The 12,180-nt window shown below is 48.2% G+C and overlaps 1 protein-coding gene across 2 annotated transcripts in view; it reads right to left on the bottom strand.

The window, feature by feature from the left end:
- LOC120319637 (ubiquitin carboxyl-terminal hydrolase CYLD-like) overlaps positions 1 to 11,953 on the bottom strand; it is a 44,180-nt gene extending 32,227 nt beyond the window's left edge. For both annotated transcript variants that reach the window (XM_039368712.1, XM_039368713.1), the window contains exons 1-3: positions 11,574 to 11,953; positions 8,398 to 8,886; positions 3,808 to 4,086 (exon numbers count right to left, since the gene is read on the bottom strand). In XM_039368712.1, the coding sequence (XP_039224646.1) occupies positions 3,808 to 4,086; positions 8,398 to 8,868 (750 nt within the window). In that variant the 5' untranslated portion in view covers positions 8,869 to 8,886; positions 11,574 to 11,953. The remainder of the gene's footprint in view (positions 1 to 3,807; positions 4,087 to 8,397; positions 8,887 to 11,573) is intronic.
- Positions 11,954 to 12,180: the final 227 nt, after the last annotated feature.

Below are 12,180 nucleotides of genomic sequence, written 5' to 3'. Positions count from 1 at the left end.
TTCTTGTCCTGCCTTCAGGGGCTTTGGAGAATAGCTTGACTCCCTCTTCTTTGGGGCAGCCCGAGATACTGGAAGACTGCTATCCTGTCTCCCCTCGTCCTTCTCTTCGTTAAACTAGACATACCCAATTCCAGCAACCGTTCTTCATATGTTTTAGCCTCCAGTCCCCTGATCATCTTTGTTGCTCTTCTCTGCACTCTTTTTAGAGTCTCAACATCTTTTTTACATCGTGGTGACCAAACCTGGATGCAGTATTCCAAGTGTGGCCTTACCAAGGCCTTGTAAAGTGCTATTAATACTTCACGTATTAATACTTCTTCCCACGTATAACAGCTGTAGGTATTACACAAAAGCAGTGTTCACCCACCCAGAGGCCTCTGAACTATGAGATGGGAGGCAAATAAATTTGATAATTAATTTTGATCTCGCAAAGGTGCTTTTGATGTCCCGTAGGGGCTTTTTTTTCCAAAAGGCAATTGGACTTTCTTGGATTTGGCTTTTTTTTTTTTTTTGTCTTCTCAAAATTGAAGGAGCTTTTTGAATGAAAAGCAAAATGCTTTCAAAGAAAAATAAATAAGGAAGGCCACAGTTGCCTTATAGGAAAAAAAAGCACCTTTGGGACAATCATGACTTGGAATGATTGAGAATATCCACAGATAATTTATTTCAATGAATTTACGCTAGAGAAGATGCAGACAATGTGTCACCTTCCTTACCCCACTGGATTCTAAATCTTAAGAGCCCAATGTGGTCAACGGCAAGATGAAATGTGAGTTTCAGACTAAGTCTTGCCCAAATCTAGAAGACCGTTTTTAAAATGTCAATTTTTAGGTAGGCATTTTTCTGTGCAGAATAGTATGTAGTAAAGTCAAGAGAATAGAGCTAGAAGGGACTTTGAAGGTCTTCTAGTCCATCCCCCTGCTCAAGCAGGAGGACCTATACCATTTCAGACAAGTGTCTGTCTAGTCTCTCCTTAAAAATCTCCAGTGATGGAGCGCCCAGGATTTCTGGTGGCAGGCTGTTCCACTGGTTAGTTGTCCTCACTGTTAGGAAGTTTCTCCTTAATTCCAGGTTGCTTCTCTCTATGGTCAGTTTCCAACCATTGTTTCTTGTCCTGCCCTCTGGTGCTTTGGAGAATAATCTGACCTCTTCTTCTTCTTTGTGGCAGCCCCTCAAATATTGGAATACTGCTATCATGTCACCCCTATTTCTTCTTTTCTTCCTATATTTATGAGAAATGAAGTCCTCTTTACACTAAAGAGAGTGTGGATGAGACCCACCTCTCTATTTTATTCGTAGATAATTTAAAATAACTCTGTAAATTTAAAATAACACTAGTTGGAGAAAAAAAATGGTCTCCTTTCGGAAAAATGCAAGTACATCTGAACTACTAACAGCCAAGGCAAATTGGCAGTAGATAAGAATCAACAGAATCCAAGGGGGGCTGGAGTTAGATCTCTCGTGGGCATGAAGAGATTCTAAACTAATGGTCCCTCCCTCCCTCCGGCTTGGCCTGGTCATCTCCTACAATAATAGGATTGATAGGGACCTTGGAGGTCTTCTAGTCCAACCCCCTGCTCAAGCAGGAGACCCTATGCCATTTCAGACAGGAGGCTGTCCAGTCTCTTCTTCAAAACCTCCAGTGATGGAGCATTCACAGCTTCTGGAGGCAGGTTGTTCCACTGGTTAATTGTCCTCACTGTCAGGAAGTTTCTCCTTAAGGCCAGATCGCTTCTCTCCCTGATTAGTTGCCATCGTTTCTTGTCCTGCCTTCTGGTGCTTTGGAGAACAGGTGGACACACCCCCCCCTTCTTTTTTTGTGACAGCCCTCCAAATATTGGAACGCTGCTATCATGCACCTGAAGGCAGGACAAGAAGCAACGGGTGGAAACTCATCAAGGAGAGAAGCAACCTGGAACTAAGGAGAAACTTCCTGACAGTGAGAACAATTAACCAGTGGAACCACCTGCCTCCAGAAGCGGTGAATGCTCCAACACTGGAAGTTTTTAAGAAGAGGCTGGACAGTCATTTGTCCAAAATGGTGTAGGGTTTCCTGCCTGAGCAGGGGGTTGGACTAGATGACCTCCAAGGTCCCTCCCAACTCTATTCTGATTCACTGATTTGATTGATGGATTGATTGAGTGATTGAAGGAGAGAAGCAACTTAGAACTAAGGAGAAACTTCCTGACAGTGAGAACAATTAACCAGTGGAACTCCTTGCCTCCAGATGGTGTGGAATCCCAAGACATTCTCTCCAGCTGAGCAAACCTCTTTATCTGCTGTCTTTGTATGTGGCTTAAGATTGGTTCTATGCCTCTTTTTTTCTCTGACGAGCTCATTCCAGATTTTATCTTTTCTGATCACTCCGGCGCCTTGCCTCAAAGATCTCATTACCGTGGCGACTAACTGTCATCTATGTTTTATTGTAAGCGTCCACGTTTGGCACCGGTAACCTCTGTCCCTGTATGTCCCCTGCAGAGACACCGGACTCCCGCAAGCTGATTCGTTTCCAATTTCCTTCTACCTTCCTCCGAGCAAGCATTACAAGCTTTTGCAAACCTTTATTCCCATTCCTGTCAAAGCAGCAAACAAACGAACGGATTTAAGGGCGTGGCGTCTCATATTTTTCTCTCTCAAAATAAGAAAAGCCACTATCCCTTGTAACTGTGCCCAGCGCTATCTGGTTATCCAAGGAAGTCACAAAATGCGTGGACGGAAAGAATTGTATGGACCCCAACCTCTTACAAGTGCATCCAACCCAATGCGTTTGGTTTAGAGCAGGGGTCGTCAAACTCGGCCCTTTTATGACTTGTGGACTTCAACTCCCAGAATTCCTCAGCCGGGCCCGCCTATTAGGTGGGCATGGCCAGCTCTACATCGTTTGGGTCAAGGGTGCCTGTGGGGGCCTGGGCAGGAGTGGGACAGATTTGAGGGTCTCTGGCAGAAGGGGGTGGGACCAGTGCAAGTGCCAAGGCATGGTCCACCCGGCTCAGCCTGTTGGCACTGTGAGGAGAGCGCCCCGCTGTCTGCCGAAACCCCTTCCCCGGAGCCCATCAAGCCGGATAGGTGAAGTAGGCGAGGGCCATTTGCTGGCGACTTCCAGGCGATGGTGCATTTCTTCATTCCTCACAAAGGGTGACACCTCCCCAGCATGCACCCAGGGGGCAGGACCGACGTGGCAGGGGCTGGTTCCTCGCTGTTTCCAGATGGCCTTGTGGAGCTAAGACTGAATGTGTTTCAGCATAGATGGCCACCACAAAATTGCACATTGGCTCTTGGCCAGCATGGGCCAGGGCCAAGGCAGCAGGGGCTGTTCCCTCACTGTTTCCAGGATGGCTTCGCGGGCCGCATGAAACCACTTTGCGGGCCGCATCCGGCCTCCAGGCCTTGGGTTTGACATGTCTGTGCTAGGTTGTCTGTCTGCTATTGATTATCTGGGTGTTGGCTGCTGGAAAAGAAGCGTTCTGGCCTTATTGCTTAGCTTTTTCATGGTCTCTTTTGAACGGTGGTGAAAACACGGTTTATCTCTATGGGTCTGTTGAGGGCTGACTTGTCTGAATGCCAGACTTCCAGGAATACCCTAGGAAAGACCGAGGAAAAAACCACATCTCACCATATCCCTCCATCCCCGAAACCGGCAGGTAGGCTACTGTATTTAAATGCAGAGCAAACCCCGCATCAAGGACTCTGTCACCAAAATGAGCTTGAAATCAGAGACGCCTGGAGCACTGAGAATGCGACAGACACAAGCAAATAAAATCGACAGATAAATCCCAGGCGTTAATTTTCTCTTCTAGACCTTCTTACCGGACACACTTTCACCAGCCACTCATTTCCTTTCTGATACACTTCCAGGACGATCCCTCGCATGAAGGCGTCATCTAAATAAAAGCCGACGGTGTCGCCCATTTTCACCGGCACGATTCCATCGGCCTTCTGCCTCTTCGCCTCCACCTGGTTGTCCTCTGACGCCGACAGAAACTGCAGTTTGTTGAATGGCAGGAAAAGGCCGCACTTGGGTTTACACTTGAAGTATTCTGCCCCGTGGTAGGTGCCGGCACAGAGGCCTCGGCCTTCGCCGCCACCCTGGAGAAATAGCAGACAGGTGTCATGACTGAGGGGCCTCCACAGCATAGCTTGAGGCCAGGGGTGCCCAACCTTGGCAAAGCTTTAAGATTTGTGGACTTCAACTCCCAGAATTCCCCAGCTTATCCACAGGACATCTGCTTAGTTCAGGGGTAGGCCACCTTGGCTCTTTTATGACTGGTGGGCTTCAACTCCCAGAATTCCTGAGCCAGCCACGCTGAGGGGAAAGGGAGGTTTCCAAGCTGAGCCGTCTGGCTCAGGAATTCTGGGAGTTGAAGTCCACGAGTCATGAAGAGGCCAAAGTTTCCCTCATGCTGGCTCAGGAATTCTGAGAGTTGAAGTCCACAAGTCATAAAGCAGCCTAGACCCAGTCCAGGGGTAGGCAACCTTGGCTGTTTTATGACTCGTGGACTTCAACTCCCAGAATTCCTGAGCCAGCATGGGGGAACTATGGCTCCCTTGATGACTTGTGGACTTCAACTCCCAGAATTCCTAAGCCAGCCATGCTGAGGGGAAAGGGAGAGGTTTCCAAGCTGAGCCATGCTGGCTCAGGAATTCTGGGAGTTGAAGTCCATGAGTCATGAAGGAAGCCATAGTTCCCCCATGCTGGCTCAGGAATTCTGGGAGCTGAAGTCCACCAGTCATAAAAGAGCCAAGGTGGCCTACCCCTGGTGGAACTACTGGTTTGTACCTTTAGAGCAGAGGTCTTCAAACTAGGCTCTTTTATGACTTGTGGACTTCAACTCCCAGAATTCCTGAGCCAGTGATGCTGAGGGGAAAGGGAGAGGTTTCCAAGCTGAGCCAGGCTGGCTCAGGAATTCTGGGAGTTGAAGACCACGAGTCATAAAAGAGCCAAGGTGGCCTACCCCTGGCTTAGGTTAAAGCAAGTCAAAACTCTCCCTTAGATTTGGGGTGGAGGTTGTATTTTTCTGGACGCATTGCACTAATTCGGTATGTCTCAATCATGCCAACTCTTAAGACAGGTGGACTTCAATTCCCCCAGCCATCATCCAACAGGTGGACTTCAGCTCCCAGAATTCCCCAGCAGCAACCCTTCAGAGGAGTCAGCAGAGTCCTGATACAGGTAGCCCTTGACTTGCAACAGTTCATTTAGTGACCGTTCAAAGTTACGACGGCATTGAAAAAATGTAACTTTTAGCCATTTTTCACGCAACCTGATACAGCCTCCCCACGGTCATGTGACCAAAATGGGACGCTTGGCAACTGGTTTGTATTTACGACGGTTGCTAGGTCCCGGGGGTCATGTGATCCCCTTTCGCGACCTTTTTACAAGCAGAGTCCATGGGGGAAGCCGGATTCACTTAACAACCGGGTTACTGATTTAACAAGTGCAATGGTGCACTTAATAACGGTGGCAGGAAAAGTCGTAAAACGGGGTAAAAAATTACTTAACTAGACGTTTCACTTAGCAATAAAAATGCAGGGGCTCAAATCCGATCTAGATTCCTACAATAAACATTCAATAGAATAAAACTCACTAACATCACTAATATTGGTTTGTTTAATTGTTGTATTTAAGCACTACGCATCTCCCTCACAGAGGAACTCTGGACAGTATGGAATAAAAACATTAAAAGCCTCAGAAGACAGGCTTTTAATGTTTTTTTAAGATACAGGAGGATCTGGACAGACTTGAACACTGGGCGCTATCTAACAAAATGAAATTCAGTGGGGAAAAAAGCAAGGTTCTATATTTAGGCAAGAAAAACCGAATGCACAAGTACAGCATAGGTGGCACCATGCTCAATAGTAGTAACTGTGAGAGGGACCTCGGAGTCCTAGTAGACAATCACCTAAATATGAGCCAGCCGTGTGCTGCAGCTGCCAAAAAGCCAACACAGTGCTGGGCTGCATTAACAAAGGGATAGAATCAAGATCCCATGAAGGGTTAATACCACTTTACAAGGCCTTGGTAAGGTCACACTTGGAATACTGCATCCAGTTTTGGTCACCACAAAGTAAAAAAGATGCTCTAGAGCAGTGGTTCTCAGCCTGTGGGTCGGGACCCCATTTGGGGTCGAACGACCATTTCACGGGGGTCGCCAAACAAGGCTGTCCGCCATTTTTTTCCCCTTTTCTTTAGCCACGCCCCTAGCACCTGCTGATGTATAAGTGGTTGGGGGTCACCACAACATAGGGAACTGTATTATCTAACTGCATTACAAAGGTTGAGAACCACTGGGATAGAGCAACAAAGATGATTAGGGGTCTGGACGCTAAAACATATAAGGAACGGTTGCTGGAATTGGGTATGTCTAGTTTAACGAAGAGAAGGACCAGGGGGGACATAATAGCAGCCTTCCAATATCTCAGGGGCTGCCCCAAAGAAGAGGCAGTCAAGCTATTCTCCAGAGCCCCTGAAGGCAGGACAAGAAGCAACAGGTGGAAACTAATCTAGGAGAGAAGCAACCTAGAACTAAGGAGAAACTTCCTGACAGTGAGAACAATTAACCAGTGGAACAACCTGCCTCCAGAAGCGGTGAATGCTCCAACATTGCAGGTTTTTAAGGAGAGACTGGACAGCCACTTGTCTGAAATGGTGTAGGGTTTCCTCCCTAAGCAGGGGGTTGGACTCAATGACCTCCGAGGTCCCTTCCAACTTTATTATTATTATTAGAAACAGTAGGTAAAATTTAAAACAGGCAATGAATGTTAAAATTGATTAAAAGCTAGGGGGCTGTGGGCTTCTCTGGACATCCCATGCAAGGGGGCCCAGCAATGTTTTTATGCCTTTACAAAAAAGCCAGGCGAGTGGGGGGCTCGTCTCACCCCCGGGTGTGTGTGTGTGTTCCACATGCTGGGGGGCAATGGCAGAGAAAACTCTCTTCCTGGATCCCGCCAGTAGGAATTCTTTGGCTGCTGGAGTCCACAGCTTACAAGTTAATCCATGATGTACGGCCATAATTGATCCTAACATTTCTGTTGCTAAACAAGGCCGTTGTTAAGTGAGTTTTGCCCCATTTTACAAACTTTTTTTTTTTGCCCAAGTTAAGCGAACCGTGCAGTTGTTAAGCAAATTGACCTTGCTTGTTGGAAGCCCCCAGGAAATTACAAAGGGTGACCACGTGACCTTGTGATGGTGCAACTGTCACGCATACATGCCGGTTGCCAAATGCCTGAATTTTGATCCCGTGACCATGGAGTTAAGTGTGAACACTTGCTGATAACTCTTTTTTCAGTGCCATGTAGCCTTTGAGGATATCACTTAGATAATGAAAAGTCTGCAAGAAAACAGCCAAGCCCAGAGGGCACCAAGGACTCCTCATTTCAGCCCTGAGCTGCAAATATTCTCCTTTAGTGATAGAACTTTGAATGGCGGATGGTCATAAGTCAAGGGCTACTTGTATTTTATATTTTCGTACTTCCAAAACAGAAAAAAATCCTACTTGTGCTTAAGTTAAAAACTCACCATGTAACATGTAATCAAGGAGAGAAGCAACCTGGAACTAAGGAGAAACTTCCTGACAGTTAGAACAATTAACCAGTGGAACAGCCTGCCTCCAGAAGTGGTGAATGCTCCAACACTGGGAGTTTTTAAGAAGAAATTGGACAGCCATTTGTCCGAAATGGTATAGGGTTACCTGCCTGAGCAGGGGGTTGGACTAGATGACCTCCAAGGTACCTTCCAACTTTACTATTATTATTATTATTAATAACCAGTAGAACAAACTTCCTCCAGAAGCGGTGAATGCTCCAACACTGGAAGCTTTTAAGAAGAGACTGGACAGCCATTTGTCCGAAATGGTGTAAGGTTTCCTGCCTGAGCAGGGGGTTGGACTAGAAGACCTCTAAGGTCCCTTCCAACATTATTATTATTATCCTGGTGATGAAGAGATAGGTCCGCATACAACAGGTTAAGTTGACTACAGAGAGTCCTCAACTTACTACCACAATTTGAGCTCCCACCAAAATTTCTGTTACTGAGACATTGCGTTAAGTGAGTTTTCTCGCCACAATTGTGAAGTGAATCGCTGCAATTGATAAGTCAGTAACCTGGATGTTAAGTGAATCTGGTTTCCACACTGACGTGGCTTGTTGGGTGGTCGCAAAAAAGGGGAAGTGTGATCCTGGGACACTGCAATGGTCATAAATATGGACCTGCTGCCAAGCATCTGAGTTTGGATCACACGATCACGGGGATGCTGCAAAGGCCGTAACTGTGAAAAACGGTTGTAAGTCACATTTTTTCATTGCCATTGTAACTTTGAACGGTCACTAAATGAAACGTAAGTCGAGGAGGAGTACCTGTACTTTGTCACCTCCTGGCACAAAACTATCATCCATTGTTACCTGCAATTCCACTCCAAAGTAAATTGGATGGAGCCCTGACGGTAAAGGGCTGTGGTGAAGTCTTCCAATATAGCGGACGGTAGCGGGGGAAAACTGATCTCCCAGATCGACCAAGACCTGCTGGCCTTCTTCGGCCGTCACGGCAGCTTCTAGAGCTTGCCTGTCTAGAAAACAGTTCAAGCGTTCCTGAGCGTTGCTAATGGCCAAAAGGAAGTCGGCCATCTTCTCGTTCACCGGCTGCAGGCTTTCCACGTCCAAAGTAGCCACAGAGCCATCCTGTTCCATCACAAATCTCCACAAGCGAGTGGACGTCCTGCTAATGTGCTGCAGGTATGTCTGCTCTTTCAGATAACACATGCTCCCTGCCTGAAAAAGCTTGCTGCCATAATAGTGGTTTTCGGTCAAGATGTAGTACATGTTCCTGTCCAACTGTGAAGGCTGGTAAGAACAGCGCGGGTCTGTGGCATCCATCGTACAATGTCTTCGGTCCTAAATCAAACAAAGGCACAATCAGCCTCTGACCCAATTTATTTTCTCAGATATAAAAATAGCCTCGTACATACACTGAAATTGAAACTGCTAGAGAAGATTAAGCCAGCGTGGGTACTCCTGATCTCCAAGGATTATTTATTTATTTAGAGCAAGGACCATGAAAATTGTTTGAAGGCCATCCGAAGCACGTTCACAGAACAATGGCTCCAAAGGAATCTTGTGGGACGTGTTTTGATGACATTGCAAAGCACTTACATACCGCTTTGCAGGGCTTTACAGCACTCTCTCTAAGCCAGTGGTTCTCAACATTTTTAATGCCACGACCCCCAACCGGTCGTAAGTCGAGGACTACTCAACCGGTCGTAAGTCGAGGACTACTCAACTGGTGCAGCACCGTTTGCAGAATGGGACTTTTGGCGGGCTCAGCAGGGCAGAGACAGCTTGGACAATTCCTATTGGCTTTTGAAAGCCAATAGAATTGGACTCTATTCAAGAGAATCTATTATGTTGGCTTTCAAAAGCCAATAGAATAAAAGGGAGTAGCACAGCTAAGGAAAAGGGGGAAAAAATGGCGGACTGCGTTATTTGGCGACCCCCGTGAAATGGTTGTTCGACCCCAAATGGGGTCTCGACCCACAGGTTGAGAACCACTGCTCTAAGCAGTTGCCCCCCTAACAATCTGGGTCCTCATTTTACCAACCTCAAAAGGATGGAAGGCCGGGTCAACCTTGAACTTCATCAAAATTGAACTCCTGTGCACCACAACTTCCTTCCTTCCTTCCTTCCTTCCTTCCTTCCTTCCTTCCTTCCTTCCTTCCTTCCTTCCTTCCTTCCTTTGCAATAGCACTCAGACTAATATATATCTTCACAGAGCTTTACAGCCCTCTCTAAGGGGTTTACAAAGTCAGCCTATTTGCCCCCAACAATCTGGATCCTCATTTTACCGACCTCGGAAGGACAGAAGGCTGAGTCAACCTTGAGCCGGTCAGGATTGAACTGCTGGCAGTGGGCAGAATTTGTCTGCAATGCTGCATTCTAAACACGGTGCGACCAGGACTCATACGTTCCCCAAAGTTGACAAGTCAACTACATTTGCAACACAATATATTTATACTTGTAACAACAGTAATAGTACACTGGCATTTTGTACAGCAGAGACGTCCACATCCCAGCGATTGTGGTAACAAGCAGACTACAACACATATGCAATCCAGACAATCTTGTGTTCTGATCAATGTACACTTGAGGACCTCATGGCCAGTGCAACAGAATGCAATTAATGCTGCTAGTTTCTGGGCAAGATCTGTTTAATTTGTGCATATTTTAATGAGCTACAGGGCACCGTCGGAAGAGTTGAAAGGCCAGGTTAGGGACAAACGAACAGGCTGAAAAACCGACTTATTGTGATTGGTCAGGCCAACATTTGAGGCGTATAATCAATAGATGATATAGAGCAGTGATGGCGAACCTTTTAGAGACCGAGTGCCCAAATTGCAACCCAAAACCCATTTATCTATCGTCGGGTGCTGGGTGGGCGTGGCTCACTGGGTGGGTGTGGCCCATTGGGTGGGCATGGCTGCGCTGGTAAGGGCTAAAAAGTTCAATCAATCAATTCTAACTTTGCAAGATCTTTTTTTCTCCGCAACAAGTTGAAATTGACTGATTGATTGAAACTTTTTTTTTTTTTTGCACATGGCAGCGGAGGCCTAAAGTGAAAAGGTTTTATAAAACCCAGCTGAAGGCCTAGGACTGGGGCGACGGCGCGCATGCCCACAGAGAGGGCTCCGAGTGCCGCCTCTGACACTCGTGCCATAGGTTCGCCACCACTGATATAGTTATAAGCACAGGTAGTCCTTAACTTACGACCACCATTGAGTCCTTAACTTACGACCACCTTAACTTACGACCACCAATTTCTCACTGAGCAACCAATTTATGTTGCTCAGTGAGAAATTTGTGAAGTGAGTTGTGCCCCATTTTACGACCTCTCTGGCCACGGTTGTTAAGTGAAGCCCTGCAGTGGTTAAGTCAATCACACGGGCGTTAAGTGAATCTGATTTCCCCCCCCATTGACTTTGCTGGTCAGAAGGTTGCAAAAGGGGATTACGGGACACGCTGCAACCATCATAAATACAAATCAGTTGCTGAGTGACTGAATTTTTAATCATGTGACCCTGGGGATGCGGCTGCGACCGTCATAAATACGAGTCAGTTGCTGAGTGACTGAATTTTGATCATGTGACCCTGTGGATGCGGCTGCGACCGTCATAAATACGAGTCAGTTGCCGAGCGGCTGAATTTTGATCATGGGACCCTGAGGATGCGGCTGCGACCGTCATAAATACGAGTCAGTTGCCGAGCGGCTGAATTTTGATCATGTGACCCTGTGGATGTGGCTGCGACCCTCATAAATACGAGTCAGTTGCCGAGCGGCTGAATTTTGATCATGGGACCCTGAGGATGCGGCTACGGCCGAAAAGTGTGAAAAACGGTCACAAGTCACTTTTTCCCCCAGGGCCGTTGCAACTCGGGACGGTCACTAAACGAGTCGTCGTAAGTCGAGGACTGCCTGCATTCAAGAGGCCACGTCTGAAGGGCAACCAGCAGCCACCAGGAGGAGGCCTTTTACGGTTGGAAGGCCCGAAAGGCCAGGGGAGCGACCGACCACGACGGAGAAAATCTACCTCTGAGGCGGCCGGGAGTCAAAGGCCGCCTGAAGGCAGGGAAGAAGAAGCGGGAGAGGGAGGAAGGAGCGAGGCCCCCGCGACGGCTCCTTCGGCCGCCCCGGGCCTTCCCCGAAGCCTCTCGTCGCCCGGCCTCGGCCTTCTTCCAGCGGCGGGAAGGAGCCGGCGGGGCGGCGGCAGCTCCGGAGCCGGCCCGACGGCGGGACTGGGGCTCCTCGGCTCCTCTCGGCGGGACAGACGGAGCGAAAGGCCGGCCTGGCTCGCCTCCGCCGTGGCTCGTCGCTCGCCCGGTCCGAAAGCGGAGAAGAAGGCGCCACTGCGGCCCCTCCTGAGGGAAACTCTGAGGAAACTGGGCTCCCCTCAGTCGGCCAGGCGACGGGCGTGACGTCGACCCACGGACGGCCAATCGGCGGCCGCGACGACAAATCAGGGCGCCGCCGCCAAGCGGCTCGCCCAATCAATGGAAGGAAGGGGGGAGGAAGGGCACGGAGAATTCTCTTTTCCCGCCCTTTCCTCTTGATGGACGTCAAGGCTCGCCCAATCAACGACGGGATAGAAAGGGGGGGAGGAGCGCACGGACAGTTCTCTTTTCCTCCCCCTTCCCTTG

The sequence above is a fragment of the Crotalus tigris genome, unplaced genomic scaffold (genome assembly GCF_016545835.1).
Source record: "Crotalus tigris isolate CLP2741 ecotype Arizona unplaced genomic scaffold, ASM1654583v1 scf7180000020908.629646, whole genome shotgun sequence".
In the NCBI taxonomy this organism is placed as follows: Eukaryota; Metazoa; Chordata; class Lepidosauria; order Squamata; family Viperidae; genus Crotalus; species Crotalus tigris.
This window is presented reverse-complemented; position numbering and strand designations above follow the sequence as displayed.